This window comes from Pimephales promelas, chromosome 13 (genome assembly GCF_988280905.1).
Source record: "Pimephales promelas chromosome 13, fPimPro1.hap1.1, whole genome shotgun sequence".
NCBI classification, from domain to species: Eukaryota; Metazoa; Chordata; class Actinopteri; order Cypriniformes; family Leuciscidae; genus Pimephales; species Pimephales promelas.
In genome coordinates, this window is record NC_142781.1 from 32,404,229 (window position 1) to 32,426,971 (window position 22,743).

The window sequence follows — 22,743 nt, forward strand, 5'->3', positions numbered from 1 at the left end:
TCATTCGCATCGATCTGTCAGTCGGTTATTGACTTCGTGAAGCCTTCTGGTGCAACAGCATGTTGGTCTTTCTCTGCTGTTAATGATCTGTGCTGTTTGGCTCCAACATCAGCCTTTTTTTCGAAATGCTTTAAAATGTATTCTATCATAATGAAAATGTATTTTGTCCAAATAATCAAGTCACCTGTGTTATTGTGGTTTTTAGAATGAATAAAACGTAACAATTCTAGGCTGCAAATAAAGCTACATCATAAAAATAATAATAATGTTGGTTTAACTTAGAAAATTAAGGTAGGCTATACCTGGTTGCCTTAAAATTGAGTTAATACACTAAAGGAAATTGGTTTAATCAACAGAAACTCAAAATATCATGTTATCTGAACCACGTTAACTATCCAAGTCATTTTTAATCATGAAAATAATTTCTACAGTGTACTCTCATTTCATTATTATTATTTTCATTCATTATATTCTGTGTTTTAAGTTAAATGAGTTCACTGGCTACAAGTGTAAGTGAGTGAACAAAAGCAAATACTTTCCTCCAGTGTTCATTTTAAAATTCTAACAGATCTAAACCGGCGAATAAAGGTCTTCAGGCTCATTGAAGGAAAGCAGATCTCCAGATTAAGGATGAGGAAACGCCTGAGGAAGGACAGCCTGAGAACACTTCTCGTCTGAGTAAAAGACACTTATTTAACCGAACAAACGTAGGAGAGTGAGAATTTTAAGCTATAGCAGGTTAAGTTGAACATGTGATTGATTAGGCTAATCATTAATGAGTCAAATCCATAACCTAGCACTGCAAATGCACATAAAATATGATTTGTATTGACACATGAAGTAGCTAGCACATGAATTTCAAGCCCAGTCACGTGAGTTAATATAAGACTTTGAGCAATATGCTTTATTGAACACCAGTAGTTTGCATGTATGGTTATTTCATATATGTAGTTCAAAGCCTACAAGAAAAGATTGAATTTATATATTTATATATAACTTTTTTTACAAATGCAGTCAAGAGTTTGTGTTCTGGAACAACAGTGGGGAACGTCCGTTTCAGATGGTGTACAAAGTTTAACATGCACAATATACAGTAACTAACGCAACAGGGAACGTTGCCTGTCATAATTTACAGTCTCAAACCGACCTTGGCAGAAATGGAATGTGAGTCTTTTAATAAAAGATATTGCATCTTTAAAATCATTATTTAAACTAATTATATACAGACAAACTTTAGGCAAAATAACTTATTCAATAACTTATAAAATAATGAAAATGGTTCGTGTTTTTTTTGCGTAATGTGAGAATGAAATGACTGGTTTGTACATACAGGGAAAGCTGAGGTCGTAGGAAGTTATGCCAGTTAAGCTTATCAATAAAAGAATATGGAATAAAATCCCTATAACCCCGCCCCAAGTAGCCACGCCCTGAACAAGGCCCGCCCATCAGGGCTCAGATCAGGAATCGGGAAAGCGGCCACTCTTGCGTCAGAGTCATTCAGTTTTCTCGATTTTACCGTCCTTCGTCTGTGCCTCGCTGGTTTTGCGCAGTGTTTTGTCCGAGTTGGAATTGATCTGGCTGGTGTCTGGCGTTCCTGCGCTCTTATTGGCTGAGTGTTTCTCCAGGTAATTAAGCATTTCGCTGAGGATCGTTTGAAAGGTGCTAAGAGCCGCGCAAATCGCCGGCGTACCGAATCCATGCGTGATTAGACTGAAGAAGACAACAGAAAATGCTTATTAAAAATACTTGCATTCGCGTACGTATATGTTGTCTGCATGCAGGCTTTGACTCTGTACCTGAAGTGTGTTAGATGTCTCTGAATGTCCAAGTCCAGAATAGGTGTTGGTCTAGAGGAACCGAGTGGAGATCGATCTTGACTTAACAAATCCTGAAATTCCTTACAGATCTGCCTGGAGACACAAAGCCATTCAAAACACAGTTATAAGGACGCATCTGGAAAATGCACACAATAAAACAAAAGCGCCATTCCTCATAAGTAATACATAAAGGAGATTTAATGAGATCTTAGTTTTCACATTACACACATGCATGAAAACATGCCTCCAATCCTCAGCAACAAAACCTTTTCCAAGATCTAATTCTCTAAGGTGCAGTTTCGCATAGGCGTTCATATGCACACTCTTAAAGGAGTAGTTCACTTTTAAAAAAAAACTTTTACTGATAATTTACTCACCCACATGTCATCCAAGATGTCCACGTCTTTCTTTCTTTAGTCGAAAAGAAATTAAGGTTTTTGATGAAAACATTCCAGGATTTTTCTCCATATGATGGACTTCAATGGGAACCAAACGGTTCAAGGTCCAAAAGACACTTTCAGTGCAAACTGTTCAAAGGGCTTTAAACGATTCAGGACGATGAATTAGGGTCTTAATCAAGCGAAACGATCACTCATTTAAAAAAATAATAACAAAGTTGAAGTTTTATAAGCACAAATGCTCGCCTTGCTCTGTTCTGTGATGCGCGTTCGTGACTCTCCTGTTCGAACTCGTTCATCAAAATGAACGAGACTTTTTTCGTGTCATTTGGTTCATTCAACGAACGAAATTAACGAGTTGACTCGGGAAAAGATTCGTTCATTTTGATGAACGAGTTCAAACAGGAGTCACGAACGCGCATCACAGAACAGAGCAAGGCAAGCATTTGAGCTTATAAAACTTAAACTTTTTTATTATTTTTTAAATGAGCGATCGTTCCGCCCTTATTCATCGTCTGGAATCGTTTAAAGTCCTTTGAACAGTTTGCGGTTTGTGCTGAAACTGTCTTTTGGACCTTGAACTGTTTGGTTCCCATTGAAGTCCATTAAAAGGAGAAAAATCCTGGAATGTTTTCATCAAAAACCTTAATTTGGATGACATGGGGGTGAGTAAATTATCAGCAATTTTTTTTAAAAAATGTAAGGTTCTTTATCTATAGTTCCAAGTAGAACCTTTAACATCCATTCGTGGAAAAGTTTCTTCTGATCATTAAAATGTTCATCAAAATGAGAAAAAAATGGTCTTTTGGGGAACTAAAATGGCTTTGCTGTAAAAACCTTGATTTTTAAGAGTGGATTTTAAGAGCATATGAAGGTCTCATTGTTTCAAGACTTTAAATGTCTCTATAATAAAGTGGTACGTGTAAACAGACTTGGCTGAAAGCACTAAAGTGTTGGCGTCTTACTTGGTGGCCAGCACCATTTTCTTGCGCGCGTTCTGTTCCTTTGGTTCCGTGTGCTGGCGGGCCAGATGCTCCCCGACCGCTTTGGTGGGAAACTCTGTCTCACAGGTGTAACCAAAGTCCCGAGCCAGATGTAGCGCTTCCCCTACACACACACAGAGAGGAGGAAAGATGAAGCTCGGAATTCAGTTCATTCTCTAAATGCTGTCTGAAAAATTGCATAGATGTTGCATCAATCTGTCTCAATTCATTTCCAACTTCCCTTGAGTAATAAATATTATGTCTGTAGACTAAGAATATTTCCGACTTTTTCTTTTATGGTAGAATAGATGTTTCAATCTTAACAGATATCATCCTCAACAAAAACAAAGAAACTCAACCAGATGCTTTTCTGATGTAAACGCTCAGATATCACGACATTACAAAAATACTTTGAAATACTAGATATTAAATAAAACAAGTCGCCATTACATTTCGTGCAGTTAAAAATGCCTCCTTTAACCAAATCATTCATAAAATGAGTCAAATTAGCATTGAACCAAATAAACAAGGGCATCTTCAAAAAGCAGCATTTCTAAAAGGAAAAAAAGCACAAACCTTCCACTAAAGAGGTCAACAGCGTGACGTTGGCTGCTTTCCTGCGGCCTGCTGGGAGATTGAGTCCCAACCTGTCCAGTTTCTCCCTGAGGCAGCGACCACCGTTCTTTGACTTGGCCCTGACCCACACAGATGGAGAAAGTCCATCAGTAACACACTTACGCACTGCATGTGTCACATTTCATATCTCATCCAGTCATTTCTTCCCAAAGCACTTCTACATTATTAAACCTTAACACTCTACAAACCTACATTCTTAAGTGAGCGCATGAGAACTGTGGCTGTGTGACAACTAAAGTGAGTCCTTGCATTTTTCAATGGATACAAATACTCAGGACCAAACAGGATGCTTGGTTTGCTCATTCATGTCCATGCATAATGAGTTCGGGCTGTAACGTACATTCATTTAACACTCAATATCCTCATTTTTGCTTTATATAGAAGGAATTTGTGAATGTTTTTGCAGGCGTTAATGAACCTGTGCATTAACAGGATGTTTTGTCCTGTGTGTGTGTGTGTGTGTGTTTCTTCTCTCTTCTCGTCACTGGCCTCATTTCTGCTCTCCAGTCTGTGTCCCTCATCAATAATGGAGCCTCAGCTTCACTGTTCTCATTCCCTCTCTCATACAGCCACATTCTCTTCTTTATCTCTGGTTTAAGTGTCCAGGACTCCATGCCCCATCTATTTTTCTGTCGCTTTCATTGTTTTGCCATTGAACTATATGTAAAAATGGAGTCTTCCTTCATATTTCAATGATTGGCAGTCTTCGGACTGAATGTGGCTAACATTGTTGTGCCAAGCATGCTTCTCTTATGCTTCTCTTATAGGACTTGTGTACAGATTTCGATGCTTTAATATGTAGATTTCCAAGAGTTTCATGTGTGTTAAAAGCGGGTCTCTTACCTTCTTAAAATGCCACCGAGTAGCGAGGCATTGAGACACTCCGGAGGAGACAGGCGGCGTTTGACTTCAGCGATGGTGACCTTGTACTTTGAGGTAGAGCTGAGAAGAGAAAGTCTTCCTGGTACAGAGCAGAACAGGTCTGTAGGGTTCACTACACACGTGCCACCTGTACACAACAACAGACAACAGGTCAGATCTTCACAAACGACCGGCGGCGGTGCTAGCCTGTTCTGTTAGTGAGTGTTGCAAATTAGAAAGTCAGATCGCTGAACAAAAAAGGTGCATAATCATTCATAATGCTTTTATTTTGCTACAGCCAACTGTTTTGAAGCTGTGCAAATGTATATGGGTGGTTGACGGATAACGTGACGGATAACATAAAATATATATGAATGTATAAATTAACTGTAGGTGGGTAAAAAAAGAGAGAATTGGGTTCAGCTATTTGCTTTATAGTTGATTTTAAAAGGTCATGTGGTTTATGAACTCATAAAAAATGAATTTTTAAAAAGTGAAAATATTAATAATTATATGAATCATAATTCATAATACATATTCAAATATTCAAGTGAAATCATAATATGAGCACATAAAACCTGCATGCATTGCATTCCAACTTAACTACCTGTATGAACAATTATGTTTTGTACAGGAGTTGTCCATTTGTGCATTTATTAAATATTATGTTTATTTATTAAGCTTTGTATGTCGCATCCATACTATAGATGGATCAGTGTATGTTGTAAAGATCTATAAATGACATGCTCAGACTGAGCTGGAATCAATGTGTGGCTACCTTATATAGCCACGTGTGTATTTGTGTTCATATGTGGATGTGTGTGTTCCTGAAGGGGTTTTCTGGCTATAGTGGGCCTCTAACCTGCTCCTCATCAGTCACCCTAAAGCGCTCTGACAAACCCAAGATCTCTGCTAGCATGCAAGTTCACTTCACATTAATTCCACCCAAAATGTTTTGATTCAAAGTAGTTTGTATTTTATGTTGCCAAGGGCAATTGAAAAAGAGCTATTGCCGGTAGTCTGGTCGCGCGCGCCGGGCCCAGAGGCGATAGCGGGTATTTAAGCGCGAGGGAGAGTAGCCCGAGGCAGCGCGCGAGCGATCACAAAGCGAATCAAGCGCTTTTTGCGAGTTTGCCACGAAAATTAAAGAAAAAAAAGACATAGGCCAAATGTCATTCTGTTTCTATTTCAACTGTAGCGGTGGTGTATGTTTACACTCATCACCCAGCACTCAAAACACACAGACACACGCGGGCGCGCACAGAAGTGAAAGTGTGTGTGTGTGTGTGTGTGCGCGCGCGCGCGTATAAAGGCGGGGTGTAGCTTGATCAAATTCCTGAAAGCTAAGAGGGATAATCATGATTAAAACACAGACGACTTTTCTAAGTAGGATCCTCGTTTCTTGAGTGATTTCTTTTGAAAAAGGTTATCTGAATATTCAACGAAGCCAAAGCTGCAGTCAGTGTGAACAACATTAATATGATCTCCACTGAATTTGGAGCCGCGCGGCATTAACATATCAAAGCGTGCGCCCGAGGCGCGAGAAGCTATCGATACCGGAGCGCGAGGTAAAGCAATGATTATTGGTTGTGATGGTTGGAGCGGCGGAGCTCGCGGCTAAATCCTGCACACCATTAACTGGAAGTGATGGCGAGCCCAACACCTAGACAGAGTTTATTAAAAATTAAGCGCCCAAGACACCGTTCGCTTTATGGCAAACTCCACATGTGTGTGTCGATCCGCTGCTGCTTTGAAGAGGCATGCATGCAGACACAGATGCGACTGATATTAAGAAAATATTACGAAACGTGAACACGATTCGATTCATCACACAAGACTCGCGATTTTACAAAATACAGCGGCAGACAGAGAATAATACAGAAATTCCTCTGAGGTTATCGAGAACGGCTGTCAACGGAGATTGACCTTGAGAAATGTGTGTTTTATCGGGGTTTGAACTTCTCAACAATATAGCCTACGGTCCCTTCATTATGCTTTCTCTGACTAATTAATTAGCCTATCAATTTTCTCTGAATTACGTCAGCTAGAAAGAAAGAATAACAGTAAACGGGCTTTAAAACTAAAAATAACATTCATTTCCATTGCATGAAAAAACAGCAACGTCTGTGACAACAAAACATTAAAATAATAAGAAAAATAATATTACATTATACTTGATATTTGCCTTCAAAAACGTAGAATACCGTTACGTTAAAATATATAATATCAATTCTTGAGGAAATATTAAAGAAATTTTATGTAAATACATCATATATTTAATGTAGCCAAATTAATACTGAAATGTTTATTATTTCTTTGTTGTAATTATTTATTAATGATGCAAACAATAATTTAAGAGTTAGGCAATAACAATGAATGTATTAGGCCTATTGATTGACATTTACATTAATGCAATCAAAGACAATAAAAAAATATTTCCTATAATTTTTTACTAAAATAATACAAGACCTTGTTTTTCAGTTTACTTTTTTTTTTTTTTTCAAATAAATGGATAAAACCAACATTGAATTTTATTATTTTTAAATTAAAATGTTTATGCTAAAACTTTAAATCATTGTCTTGTCACTGGAAAGCAATTAATACATATAGAAATACAATTTAGCGTATTTATTTTAGTTTACTATTATTATAAAATACTAAAATCATTTGAAAGGCAGGACTGACCCTATGAAAATTTCCCTGACATTTTCACTCAGAATGTGCTTGTAAATTTCACAAAGAATTGGCAACACATTGTTTTAAGTTAATTAAAATTGGCAACACATTGTTTTAAATTAATTAAATTTTGAAGTAGACAGACTGAATGTTCTTGTGTACTTTGTTTTATTTACTGCTTCTATTTTTGTTTTTTTGTTTTTACAGTGTAGAAGGGATGAGGAAAAATATGAAATGATTAGTGAATGTGTGAGTTAGTGTTGTGACCTTACCTCTCCGGATCACTCCTCCTTGGCCATTTAACACGAGTCCACACTGACCATCAACAGATCCCTAAACACAGAAACATGGGCTATATTAACTTGATGATCAATATTGAACAAATCTTACATTGGGATCAGTTTTTGTGTTTGACCAGGATGTATGACACATGGTTAGTTAAAATGCAGAGGTAACGGAACCTGTTACATTGTAATGTTTGACAAAGATTATTTACGTTCTCTTATCAGTGATGTCATCAGCTAAAGGAACAGTGGACTGCATCAAAAGAAAAGAGTTAATCCGTCTCACGAGCCACGACCAGTCTGGAGGCCAAGTCAGACACACACATTCAAAGAAAAAAGAAAAACGCATTCATTCACACACATATTTCACCCACACACGCTCACATCCACATGCACTGACACCATACTGGCGTGCTCTTGTAACCCTTTAACAAACTCCTGCTCTATTTTTCTTTTCCCCGCAGTTAAAGTGATTATAAAATCAATATACAAACCCGTCGGATCAGGCATAAATTACGCGTGTGCGTGTTAAAGGTGCGGCAGCTTCTATTGTTCCGCGTGCCAAATCTGTTTAGCGGCTCAAAGATGCGCTGTGTGCACGAGACTGCCCGCATCTGTTCCGCGGCCTGCACCGCGCGCACGGTTTCATTCAGCACCAAAGAAAGGTCCAAAACCTTTTCACGGGACGTATGTGTTGCTGTCTGTTCTCCTGTGGGCCTTTTTTGTGTGTGCGCGCGTGCAGAATGTCTGAACACGCGACAGCAATACCAAAACTAATCTTTACGATATTTGTTTTGAACACGCCTAAACTTCGGCTATATACCATGCACACAAAGTCATGAAAAAAAAAAATATAATATATATATATATATATAGCAAAGTGGCATCGATATTGAAATAGAATTAAACAGTTTAATATGATGTTCTGAAATTGCATTAAAATGTAAAATAGCCTATGCAACATTAAATAGAAAAGTAAGGCTAGCCTATATTGTTTTAGACGGTTTTTACGCCACATTATTTAAATAGGCCCTGAAAATCCAAGAAAATCTGGGCAAATAAAAAATTATTCAACAGTTATATATATATAGCCTAGTTTTATTATTAGTCAAAGCAATAAAAATGTACGTATTATTTCACATTTTATATTAGTCATTATACTACCATTGAGCAATGATCTGATCTTTTATAGAGCAATTAATTCTATATTAATTATGTCGATATCGTTTAAATGCTCAATGTACTATTACAAATTTTATTCTATGCAATGAAGTAAAATGTCCAAAATATCACCCGCTATCTAAAATATTTTCTCTCAATTACATTTATTTTATCAATTCAATTTCACTCTCTCGCTGCATATTTTTAAAAGGACTGGATCATTATTTTGATCTTAACATATTTTTGACTCACCAGTTAAACTTGAGCTGTTTCAGATGTCTGTGCATAAATAACCAGTTGATTGACATTAAGTCCTAAATTGGATAAACTACGGTGCTCTACTGCGGAGGATTTGCCTTTTGTTCGCACTTTTTCAAGCCCTTAATCCGCCTTTTAACGGAGGAAAAAGAAACCGCGGCTTTACAGCAGCGAGGCCCGACATACGCGCGGCTGAATTCAGACTTCTCAATATTCACTATATTAAATATGTAAAATCCGCCTGTTAAATCAACTGAAATATGGTGCTTGAAAACGCTTCAAAATATAGGCTAGCTTTAAAAAGTCTTGTTTCACGTGTTAGTCAATTAATGCATTTCTTATAGCCTACACACTTTTTTTATAGTTGTTTTTTCATATGTATACAGAGCTTATTTTATTTTTATTTTATCTAGAAATAATATATAATGATTTGTGTCTTATTAAATTAATTATTTGCGCGAAAGTAGGCCGAAAAGAAAGTGACCGCTAGCTCGAGCGGCCTCGATTTTTCTTTTTCGATCTCTCCGGATGTTTAAAAGGTTTTTTGTTGTTGTTGTTTTTTGTTCAGGCCCTCGGGCAATCATTTCTTCAGTTCGGGCAGTGAAAGTGATTATATACAACATCCCTGAAGGCGTCGACTTCTCTTCAGCCCGCGTGTGAGGCGATGGCGACACATTTGAGTGTGTGTAGCTACTATTTTGTGCTTGAAGTACGGTAGAAGTTGTACCTGTAGGTCATCGGCCCCCGGCGGAGGCAGCCCTAGACCCGCCCCGGGCAGCAGTCTTTGCTCGGGGTGCATGCCGTACTGAGAGCCGTGGCTCATGATTGACAGGTCATGCCTGCGGTACGCGTCCAGACAGCCCAGTTCCCGCCGCTGTTCGTCCAGGCACGAGGACTTGAGCGCGCGGGCGTTGTGAAGGTTGATGAAGTCCGCCGGTTCGCCGTGATGCAGCTGCTGGTAATACTGCTGTGAGTGATGGAGAGAGTTTAACGAGTACGCGTCCGGGTTCACGGCCGGGTGGCTGTGCTGGAACTCGTAGTGGAAGGACTGGTGGTGTAAGGGCGTGTACTGGTGGTTCGTGGGAAAATACGGGGAGGCAAATTCGGTTCCGGTAGCTGGGTATGTAAGCGGAGACGATGAAGAGTAAGCGACAGACGAGTTGGCCACAGATTCCAAGCATCCGAGTTGCATCAAACGGTAGCTGTTTGATCCGTCGTGACGTATCTGTGCGGGGAAAAAAGAGAAAAATATGAGGGATGTCATTTACACGCGCTCGCAGCGATCCGCGCGCATTTCTCACGCGGCGGAAACTCAAACCTTCCCCAAACACACAAACACACACAGCAGCTCAAAGTGTCTTTAGAAAAGTACCTGACGGCGATGTCATCTCTCCGTGCCTGGGAGGGAGTGCGTGAAACACACTGCAAACTGCTCCACGAGCTCACAGCGTTTTTTTCCCTCCCTCATTTGTCTATCATTTACCACGGAGTGTGTTATTTGACTATATTATTATTACTACATCCGTGCAAACGACATTAAAAGCTTTTTGTCCCAACAATCTACGCCCGTTTCACTGCAGGTAAGCACAAGACACGATAGTATGTACACTACTAATAGCCTACTTATTATAATAAAAAATAACGAGCAAATGGTTCCAATAACTGTGGAGATTTTTACATGCACGTTCGAGAACCGAAAAAAGCAACTAGTAAAAGGTATTTTCACCAGAACCGAATAGGCTAGTATTTATCCTCGCCTTTGCAGCAAACTCCCCTCAGAAGTCTTAACTTCCATTCCGCTTTTCTAAGTGATCATAATTTCCCTCCATGCGATGCTAAACGTTAAATTAAGTGAAATTATTGTGAGGTGATAAGAAATTAATTTAAATACCTCCGCATCGTGCACCAGTCCCGGAAATGTGGCTGACATTCTCGCGATCCAATAACTCGATTTCCACGCGCTGTTGGACGAATGAAAGAAAAAAAAAATCCCCAAAATAGCGCGTGAAAATGAAATGTCGCCTCGCGCAGTCGGTAAAAGCGGCTGAAATGCCTCCCCTCTGCACAAAGCGCTCCCTGGCTCGGATTTTGTACTTGCTGGGTATTTCTCCGGCTGATGTCGTAGGTCCCTTGGTAATATAGAAGTTTTGAAAATTAAGCATCAGCATTGAGGAAAGGGAGGACAATAGAGAGAGCAGCCTCATCCCTGGAGACACGGAATAAATATTGTATCTTCGCCTAATAAGGAACCAAGTGCGCTTTCAACATTTTTGATGATTTTTGTGGACATTTCTTTAAGATCGTTAGCGCTTTCTGTAGAAGGGCCAGTTTTATTTGTCTCTGTTTTCCTCGCGGCTTTACCTTTTACCAGCTTTTTGGATTTTTTCCCCCAACAAACACGTAAGTTTAACTCGGTGTATTGTATCACTGTAATTATGATTGCACGATTAAACATTATGTTTCGTTATTTCACTTGTTTAAAGTGTGATTTTAATCGGTTTTATTAAACATTTTAATTTCAATTTAACTGAATGATAGACACGTTGCAGGAAAGCAAATTTAATTGAAATACAGTTAATGGTAGAAAAAAATATGTAGCCTACCTTTAATTTATATTATCATCGCACAAAGCATTTTTTCCATTTTAATAGAAAAATTCGTTTGTAAAAAAATGTTGCGAAAAACATCATAACAGGCTATTGAATGTAGGAACTATTTAAAGACTGTTTTAATGATATAGCCTACTTATAGCCTACCTCTTTATTATCGGTTGTACCTTAAATAGACCACACTATTTATTTTTTAGTATTTTGATACTTTCATTTACGTATTTTAGCAATGGCTTTTGAACACATCGGTGCTCTCTGGTCACTTCTGATTCAGTTTAATCCTTTTGCAGCCAATTTGTTTTTGTTCTTTCGTTTACCGAACCGGGACAGTGACGATCTGACCCACTCTGAAAGTATTTTGTGCACGTTTAGGATGATGATTTGAGCGCGCATGGGGGGTCTTCGCCTAAATCAGCATGTCGGTCAAATTTATGCTTTAAGAACCTCACAGGTGCATGACAAGACACGGACACCCATATTACCTACAGCCTGTGATAAAGGTCCGAAATATTAATAACTGTAGGCTATATGTTTTCCTCTGGAAATAAAACAGGCAACCTAATGACGTTTAACAGTTCATGGGAAAGACTTGATCATGTGCAAATGTGAGTGTGTGTTTAAGTGAGTCCCTCTCGTTCTCAGTGTTTCTGAATGTCTCCTCCCTCCCCAGCAGCAAAATACTCAACTCTTAAGGTTTTGGTGTCTGCTAGAGGTTTGGCAGTTTTTAAGTGTTTAAAAAGCTGATGCTCCCTTTATTTAACCCAAATTACCGCGGGCTCGCGCCCTCGTGCATGAGAAGGGCGCACGGAGACGCCTCGAGCGCAAAGGGAGGATCCTCTCACAAACATACACATATACTGACGTATTTCGCTTCATAAATGTTTTACTCGAAAAACAACGTGAGAGAAGGGAAGCCTCTTTTTATTTTCTCTTAATGGGCGAGCTAAAACGTCTGATGTTATTCTAAGTAGACATATTATTGAGCTAGCAGGCCTACATCATTGACCCTCTCTCTCTCTGGTAAACAAAACAGAAAGGTATAGGTTTAGGCTATATGATCCAAGAAGACCAGGACGAATTCAGATTAACATGGCACAATGTAGGCTAATCAGCTAAGCTAATTCAACCATGGTGATTTTTAATACAGTTAGCCTAACTAAAAACAGAATAGTGGAGTAAAGAGCTGGTTGTTGTGCTGTAAATGCACTGTAAAGGTCTCGAGGTGACGGTGGATATGAATCGCCTATAGGCTCTTATTAAATAACACGGTCTGGTTTCATATAGCTATATATATATAAGGCCCCCAGGCAGACTGTGAATTACACGATGTGAGCGCGAGAGAACCTGTCCTCTCACGTGAGGGATTAGAAGCTTTCGCTTGTGTAGTCTGCGAGAGCTCGCGGGATTGAGAGAAGCACCAGTTGCACGGTAGACGGTCTTAATAGGGCTTAACGCGCACAGCAGCGGATGCACATATGCACGCTGTACCGGTCAGGGCTCGAGTCCATCTGTTCGGTCTGGATGCTCTCGAGATCGTTTCACCAAATCCGCCACCAATCCATGGAAAATTAGAAATAAGAATAACAGATGCAAAATGAAACTTTAGAGGAGGTGTCCAAGTTTGGCCCAGAGTTGACTGTAATTGATTTAACATTGGATTAAAAGCGTCCCAAACTGTGACTGGCAGCTGGCTGCCACCAGATCATAAAGAACAGCAACAATCATAAGCTAAGACTGGTGACTCGTAAAAGCCTGAATTAATTTCAAACCATATCAACATGGAAGATCTAAACGTTTTGGCAGACACTCAAAATATGAAGAAAGGTTTTTAAGACGACAACACTGGTAGAAATCATGAAGACTGGTGTTTTTATCCAAATGTTTTATCCAACATTTAGCAAACTTTACGATGGCTAATCTATGAGCAGATCAGCTTGCTAAAATGCAAACTTGTTGGATATGATTGTTCAAAAGTCACATCTGCTTATTGGAATTGCTGATAAAAAAAAAACATCTAAAAAAATTGTCAAAAAGCTTATCAGAGCGTTCATATGTTTGGGCAAATATGGACAAGGTTGGGTTTAAAATTGTAGGCTATTTAAAACATTTAAATGTGGGATTGTGTTTAGTGTAGCTAAGTGCCGTGAATCTGGAAATATAGCATATTTGATAGAGATAATCAAAATATTTGAATTAAACTTAGGCGAAGTAGCCTACGCTTTATGTTGACAATAACGTTTGTTTGACAAATGGCCAATAATGAAGTTCATCTAGTTCGTGGCTCAATATGGTGTCGGCGTCCGTTAAGTAACGGCTATTCAGCTTTCTGCAATAAAACACGGAATAAGGTGTTTACCAGATAATTCTAATTACAAAAAGTATGCAGTCCTCATCGATGTGACCTACATTTACCACACACACACGCACACACAGAGTTTTATATGCTAATAGATCTGGAGGGGGAGGGGCACAGCGTCAGTTTCAGCGCGTGGTGTATTTAATGAAGTGCACTAAATTAATTTTCACTCTGTTGGGACAAAAACTCGAGGTATTTGGTTAATTTCATTCAACAGTGTAAGCTACATTTGTAACGTCAAACTTTATGTTTGACAAGTAGGCTAGAATAGACAATAGGCCTGCATGATTAGACTCTAAATTTACCTCAAACAACACACGAATAGGCCTCAGGCTGGATTGTTTGGTCCTTTTCGTTAGATTCCCAAGTAGAATCAATAACAGTGAAAGATTAAACTGTCAGTAAAGCTGTTCGTAGGATTTTAACTAGGCCTACTTACACTCTCTAATAACGGCTTTTCTCCCGTCTCCTATCAAATGTGCCGAGATGTCTTGACAAATGACCAACTGAAAATTCATTCATTCGTTTATTCAACAAACAACACTCACCGTCCGTGTATTATTTTTCCTTGAGTGAACTAAACGGAATCTTAAAAAAATTAATTTAAATCTAGACACGTGCCAGATGCGCGCAAAATGAGCGTTAATTAAAATGAGCAATCTGCCAAAATAACGGTAGAGCCCGGACACACACACACGCATGCACGCACACAAACAAAAAGTCCCAAAAAGTAATGAAGGCCTCAAAATGTTCACATTCTAATCTTTAATAATAATGATAATAGCTAATTTATATAGGCTATGCCTAGCTAATAAAATGCAGCCATGAAAAAGTTTGACAGGCTATTCAGTTAAAAGACGTGTCGAAATTTCTGACAAATTAAAATATTAAATTCTACATCTGAGCATCTGCTCGATGACATAGTATTTAACTTCTGTCATCGTTTGCTTCCGTCTCATTTCTTCATTAGTTCCGAGTCAAAGGTCCGTTACAAACAGAGCGTTACGGTCCGGTGAACGCAACAAACTTCTGGATAAGCGACGCTCCTGTAAGTCTTAAAGCAATGCATGAATCATTCCAACACTGGACATAACCACAGCAGTTTTCAAATACACCACCTCTTTAATTTAAGAGCCCTTTATGTGTTAAAATGGGATTCGTCTCAAAATTCAAAAATTACCCCAACCTGAGGAGGACAGCTTGTGCAGTTGACCAGCAAAAGTCATATTAAAGTCCAATTTCGGCATGAAAATGGATCAATACTTCATTATGTTCACCAGAGGCAGAGCTACAGTGAGGAAACTCACTTATAATTACATGAACAGCCTGCTTTGTTGAATGGCCATTTGAGTGACTAAAGAAAGTTTGATTCTTTTAATCTAGACCCAATTTCATCTAATAATCGAGATGAACTGTCCTCTTATTCTTAGAAATAAGAGAACAAGCTAACAAAAACTATTATTAAAACAGTAGTTGTTTATAAAGAAACCCTAAAGTTATAATCCAACCTACATTTATTAAAAGCTTTGCAGCGACAGTAAAGCAGGTCACATCTCATTCAACGCTAATTATGAACCACCAGCAGCAAATACACAAACCCTTGACGGTTAAAGTTGTTCTACGCTCTTAAAACTAAAAGTTCTTTATTGGCGTCGAAGGTTCCATGAAAAATCCATGGAATCTTTCCATTCCACAAAAGGTTCTTTATAGTGGAAAAAGGTTCTTTATATATCATTTTTTTGTTTTGTTTGACATCCGTTCACTAAAAGTTTCTTTGGGGAACCAAAAATGGCTTTTTTTCTTTAGGAGCCTTTATTTTAAAAAGAGTATACTACTTTATTTAGCTGTTTAGCTCCCATAAAGTACAGTGTCTGCCATTAAGAATGTGTCCAGTTCAAAACCACTGAAATCTGATTCAGCTTAAACCAGTTCAAATGGCAACACTATTGGACTGAAATCCACCTCGAATGGATAGTATTCACATGGCATACTCATGTCAAAGAAGTTTATTTTATATATGCTATATGTCAAATAAAGAAAATAATAGTAATCTTAATGACTATTGTAGTGTAACCTATCCTCTCGAGAGAACGTAGAACGTCAGTATTGCATTTATAAAAACATATCGGAATGCAACAAAATGATGGTTATCTGAATGCATGTAAATCCACAGTGTGTCTGGTGCGTGTGTCTGGTGTGTGTGTGTGAGTGTCAGAGACCCTCAGGCCTGTACCAGAGGGCGGGATTAGCTGTTACGTTCATTCAGCACAAAATGGATTCCGATATCAGATAGAGCAGGGCAAGAGGTGCATCTCTCTCTCTCTGTGTCTCACACACAAGCAATCTCCTCACTCACACACTCTCTCTCCCACTCTCTTATACATCCTGACTTTTGCTCTTTGATCGTGTAATTCCTTTGTAATCTGTTAAACGAGGTCGTTTTGTTTATGGATATGAGCTTAATCGGCAGCCAAAACAAGAAAAATCACATACACGAGTCACGACACTTGAACGCGCTGAGAAAGACGATATTGCAGGGATATTGTTAATATTAGCAAACATGGAATCGTTTAAGCAGGTAAACTCTCGGAAGAACGAGTTGGTCAAAGCCTCTAACAACAAACTTTTACTTGGGATGATTTGGGTTTTATTCCCGTTTCTGTTTATTAACAGTCACCCGAAGCTGGTGTTTACTAAGCAACAGTGTTGGGAGTAACGCATTACAAAAGTAATACATTACAGTAACATATTACTTTTTGCTGTAACGCAGTAGTGTAAGGCATTACTAATCAATTTTCAGTAATATTTTACTCGTTACATGTTCAGTGAGGCTTGTATTACAGTTGTATTACAGTCTGCTTTTACTTCTTAAAGGCAACAGACTGTGTGAAAGTTTTAAAGCAGTCTTTTAGTGCCAGTTCAGAGCGGTCGCGTCTGTAACATTGTTTTTTCCTCATAAATGCGAACACGAAAACTAAAATAAAATGAATATTTTAAGTTCTATGGAGACTGGAGAGCCAACCCTTCCTCATCCGATTTGCGCAGTGTAATTAACAGAATTACAAAAAATATATTTTGCCTCCTATTTTTTTTGTCACGCATGAATGTGTGTCTTTTCCCTAATATTAAAAATAAAACATAGACTGATATTTGTCTAATGTCTGGAGTCCTTTAAGGAAGTAGCCTATATACGTTTCAATACATGTATTTTCTGAGAATTTTTATTTCAAGTTTTGACTGCAAATGTCATCATGTCCATAATGCTGGACTTCCCCAATTTTAAATAATTTATCCTCAACTAGATTTGTGGTGTAGGTCTACGTATTTTATAATGTTAACTTCAAATAATACTAATAGCCTAATTTAAAGATAAGGCAGCATTGGATCTGGACTGTAAGGAGAATAATGCTGGGAGTTGGAAGAGGTGTGTCGCGATTCTGTTCGTGGATCTGAGTCGTGTGGCGAATCGCAATTTCTGTTTCATATTGCATATCGTTACAGCCCCAAAGTTGTTCTACTTAGTTATTTTGGTGAAAGTAACTCAAAAGTAATACATGAGTAATGTAACGCATTACAATTCTGAGACAGTAATATTGTAAGGTAATGAATTACTTTTAAATAACAGTAACAAGTAATACCTAATCTAATGTATTACAGTTTGGAAGTAACTTGCACAACACTGCTAAGCAACAATCTCATTGTGAAATCCTTCCAGAAACACATGGATGGACAGACAGAAACGGAAAGAGAGCTGCAATGAAAAGACAGATAAACAGACTGACTGGCAAGGAACATTCTCAACATACTAAGTAGATCTGACGAAAGAGAGAAAAGAAAAAGCAGAGATGCTGTTGACTTCCTGGAGCTGAAGTAAATGAGTTTCAGCAGCAGTTCTGAGGAACGCCGGCTTGAATAACACCTTCACTGGGAACACAGCGGCCCGGAGAGGTCGGAAAGTTTGAGCAGTGCTATACTGTACCTCTCCCCGCATTTTAGTTGTTTCAATGTGTTTTTGTAAGTTGATACAACTTGTGGTTTCTGAATTTACAAGTCCAGGTTACTTGAAATAAGTTGTTGGGTCAACTATTTTAATTATGTCTAATTAACTAAACTTTTTAAGTTGAAAATACTTAGTAGATTAAGTCCATACAACTTAACTGAGTCAAAGCAAAAAGATAACTAAAAAATTTAAGTTGAATGAACACTTTTTTTTTTTTTACAGTGCATAGCATCAACTCACTAATGGTCCAGTGTTTATTTGACAATTATTCATTTATCCAAAACAACTTACAAACTGAGAATAATAACAGCAAAAGTGGTTAATCCAAGGAAGAAATAGTAATGTTTAACTTAAACCTCGAAGGAAGACTGTGTTTGCAAATATGCAGTTTCTACAACCGATTAAAATTGGAGTTTAAATTAAAATAAATTCCACATAACCAATAGAGGGAGGGGCGGCGGCAATATGACCAAATTCATACAACACGAAATTAGTAATTTTGTATTACGATCGATAATGATTAGTTGTTTTTGCTTGGTTTCATATCAAAACTTTTGATGACACTGAAATTTATTATTTGACACTAATTGCAGTTTCACAAAAAACTAGTAAAAAAGTAAATAAATAAAGCCTCACGCTTACATAAGACAAGTAAAGAGTCAGTGATAAAATACGTTACAACTAAGTATAAGTTAAAACATAAGTTACAAGCAACAGGACAACAAACTATAATAACGAAGACACAAATGAAACAGACCTGCAAAACTTAGAGCGCTAGAAAAAAGAAACACTTACATGTAATGTATAAAAAACCCTGCATAGTCTTCACTGTGTAAATTAAATTTACATTTATTCTTTTTAAAGTTACAAAAGTGATTCAGTCAAGAGCAATTTCCTCACTTGTTGTGTTGTTTGATTAACATTAATGACAGACAGCAGGTTTATTAGACTGTCATTCATACATTTTTTAAGTACAATCAACTTGTTTTAAGTCCACTTCAACTTAAATTACGTTGACTTGAAATCTGTCGTTGACGTGAGAACTGACTTAAAAAAATTTGTATAGCTTAACATGTTTTGAGTTAAAGCAATGTAAAAACATCCGTTGTCAACTTCTATATCAGATTTTTTTCACAGTAGCGCCGTCTTTCATTTCTAATGGGAATGAAAGCGAGGCTTGCGAGGGAAAGACATATACATCTCTTCAGAGGGTTATACAGTAATTGAATGCGTTTCTGGATTGTTCTGCTGACGAAACACTGCAAAAATATCTTTCCAAGCATGTCAGTAGAGACAGATATCTCCAGACGAAGAGCTGTGGAAAATTATAAGTGATCTAGGAGCTTTATACAACTGTTTTAAAGCGGATGGCGTTGAAAACACGATAAGTCTATCCCTCACAGCCTCGCGTTCATACCGGTCATGACTCATGACGCAGGTCAGTGGAATGAAAAAAAGAAAAAAAAAAAAAACACGATCTAGAGACGCGTTTTTTAAACTTCTTTTAACTTGAAAGCAGCATTTTTCAACAGAATGCCATACAAAACGCTGCAAAAGATGTGAGAGCAGTGGTTAAATACATCATGTTTACATTGAAAAACAATGGAAAAGTAGCGCAGTGTAATGGAAAAAGAGCGCACACATACGAAAGGAGTTGTCTTTCGCTGCTTATTGCGCTTCAATGGTTTAAAATCACAACGCAATGCTTAAAAACACATTCAAATGATACGCTCTTATGACGGCGCGAGCGTAACCGCGATAAAATCTCTACAGTTAATCATGTCTGCTGGTATTTCGCCCACCCCTACATATCCAGATGAATGTTCTTTAATAAAAACTCAACAAAAAGCAATCAGGAGACAATAAAATAATGCAGGAAAAACATCTCAGACACAAAAATATCCCCAAGCCCCCCCTCCACCTGGACACACCCACGTTTGATTGACTGACTAAGAGTTCGTCCAATCAGAGAGAGGCTGTTTGCGCAGCACTGAACAGCTGGAGCAACAGCACCAGGAAGACGTGCTCAGAAATTAATCGAGCTTTTGATCTATCAGTCATAATGAGAACAACACTCGTCTCAAAAAAACACACACATGCACACACAGAGAAGTGCACATACTCAAAAATACACCAAATACACTACCTGCGCTCCCAAAAACACACACACTGAGAACCTGTTCAAAGGAAAGCAAAGAAATAAACAAAGGAGGGAAGGCAACCCCTCCTCTCCTCCGGGAATTTTACTATTCTGCACTTCTCGGCTTCTCTCATCCCTCTCTTCCCACAATCCTTTGTGCTCGGAATAAAGCTGCTGATTATGAAGCCCAGAGCACTGAGACTCTGCTCACCTGTCAATCAAATGGTAACCTACACACACACAAGCGCACACTCAATGTCAGATACCCTGTCTCGTATAGACATTAACACCGCTTCTGATGAGCACATCGACACACAATATCAGACGGCTGAAAATGACAACTTCCGTCTTCAGAGTGTGTCCGTTTTCCTGTTCGCATTACTGTTGTCATCACATGAAATGCACCGATGGTCTTGGTTTAGTTTTGCAGCTACCTGTTGGGTTTTACTTATCACCATGTTCATGCTCACGTAATCATCTAACTGTATAATTCCACACTGTAACAAATGTGATTGTGTATTGTAATATTTTGTGTGATCAACTGTATCGTAACGCATGTACAATAACAATATGTGTAACTGCATACTATGTAAATGCACTGTAATGTGAACTTATTTAAAAGGAATATTTAAGTTTAAAATATGCACTTGTCCTTCCTTTTCTTAACAAATAAGTGGAAGTAAACGTGGCCAATTTAAAATGTGACCTAATTTGATAAATGCACTTTTGTTTTCTGTTAAAATGTGTGTATTATTTGAGTTGTAAAGCTGTTTGAACCATCGTTTTCCGTCAAGTTGTAAAATTTTGAACTTCACCCAAAAAAAGGTTTAGAAATTGATTGTTTCATACTAAAAACATAAATCAGAAGAATCGTATTGTCTACATCTGGTGGGTTCACTATTGAAACAGTGATTATTTCAACATTTACAGATAGCTTTCAGTGTAAGTGCCTCACTTTAACCCCAGATTTTCTTTTCATTATTTATTCATTTGTTAAGAAAAGGAGGGACACGGGGTGATTAATGTTATTGCTTGTGGTAATCAACATAATGCCACAAATGCTGTTGATTAAACTTAACTTGGGAATATAGTATTGTACACTATCAAAAGTTGGAGGTTAGTAATCATTTGTTTTTATCATTTCATTTAGCAAGGATGCATTAAATTGATCAAAATTGAAAAAAAAAAAACATCTATAATGTTACAAAATATTTATTTTTCAATTAAATGCATTTCTTTGAACTTTCGTTTATATATTTTTTTTACAAATAACAATTTTCAACATTGATAATAAGTATAAAAAATAAATGCTTTTTTGAGCATCAAAACCTCATATTAAGAGTCATTTCTGAAGGATCATGTGACACTGAAGAGTGGAGTAATGATGCTGAAAATTCAGGGAATAAATTACATTTAACATACATTTGATTAAAAAACATCTATTTTAAATGTTAATAAGCATTTTTGATCAAATAAATGCAGCCTTGGAAAGAATTTTGAACAATAGTGTATAGATCGTAATCTACTTCTGTCTGACAGCTTAAAGCAATTGAAATGAGTGAAACATGAATCCAGTGTTTCCTTGAGCTGTTTAACAGGTGTCATCTAGCCACTGATAAACGTTACTATACAACCATCTTCAGGAAACGAACACAAGACTTTCAGTCTTTCATTAAAGAGCACAATAATTACCTGAGTGGCAGGTCGGTGTGCAGTTCACCCAGCGCTGTGTGCTTTACACACACACACACCAACAGGAGAGACTTTACAAGGTGTACGGTTAACTCATGCGGCCTGCTATGAGGTTTCCATAGTAACGGCTCTGTCCTGCGGCCTAGGTAATCCACAGGAGCTGAGTGTGAGAGTGTGTGCTGCGGTGCAGATGGGTAAATGTCGAGAGGAGAGGGACCCTGACCTGCCAAGAGAGCTGAATTAGTATTCACACAGTAGGTGAACCCCACTGTGCTCCCCACCGCTCACTCTCTCTCTCTCTCACACATATATCTGGCATACACTTTCATACATCTGATGATGTGGAAACACTAATAGTGCTGGAAAAGGACAGATCAATACTGCTCTTCTGCAACATTCAGTTTCCAGCAAATGTGGGATCTCATCATTTCTGCACCAAAGAAATAAACACTGATGATAAACACATTTGAAACACACCCACCTCGCATTGGTCTCAATTAACTCCTTCCCCGCCATCGACGGACTTTTCCGGCTTGCCGTGTTTTCATTGTTGTGTGGTAGGGGGCGCTATTACACACCTCCCGAAAGAGTGCTGAATCTCCTGATTAAAACACAGGAGAAGCAGAAGCAGAAACAAGCGATCTCATGTGTTAGCAGATGCATATGTAAAATAACGCGACAGCATATAAATCAAAACTGCCAATTGTTACCGAATGAAAAGTGGAAAGGGAATAAGCTACAGGACTGTGAGGGTGTTGATTAGGGTTGGGTATCATTTGAATTTGAACGATTCTAATTCCGATTCCGATTCCTTGTTTCGATTCCCGTTCCTAAAGATTCTCGATTCCGATTCTTTTAAGAGGCAGGGTCAA

General features: G+C 38.1%; 1 protein-coding gene across 11 annotated transcripts in view; it reads right to left on the reverse strand.

Moving 5' to 3' along the window:
• Positions 1 to 877: 877 nt before the first annotated feature.
• tfap2d (transcription factor AP-2 delta (activating enhancer binding protein 2 delta)) overlaps positions 878 to 22,743 on the reverse strand; it is a 94,946-nt gene continuing 73,080 nt past the window's right edge. For 7 of the 11 annotated variants that reach the window (XM_089118898.1, XM_089118901.1, XM_089118902.1 and 4 more), the window contains 9 exons: positions 22,353 to 22,472; positions 21,872 to 22,094; positions 9,802 to 10,299; positions 7,644 to 7,704; positions 4,678 to 4,843; positions 3,775 to 3,893; positions 3,181 to 3,322; positions 1,797 to 1,910; positions 878 to 1,710 (listed from right to left, as the gene is read on the reverse strand). In XM_089118898.1, the coding sequence (XP_088975024.1) occupies positions 1,494 to 1,710; positions 1,797 to 1,910; positions 3,181 to 3,322; positions 3,775 to 3,893; positions 4,678 to 4,843; positions 7,644 to 7,704; positions 9,802 to 10,266 (1,284 nt within the window). In that variant the 5' untranslated portion in view covers positions 10,267 to 10,299; positions 21,872 to 22,094; positions 22,353 to 22,472 and the 3' untranslated portion in view covers positions 878 to 1,493. Of the gene's footprint in view, positions 1,711 to 1,796; positions 1,911 to 3,180; positions 3,323 to 3,774; positions 3,894 to 4,677; positions 4,844 to 7,643; positions 7,705 to 9,801; positions 10,300 to 10,446; positions 10,941 to 10,965; positions 11,136 to 21,871; positions 22,095 to 22,352; positions 22,473 to 22,743 lie in introns of those variants that run through there. The other 4 variants (XM_089118900.1, XM_039647813.2, XM_039647819.2 and 1 more) reach the window with 4 other exon arrangements.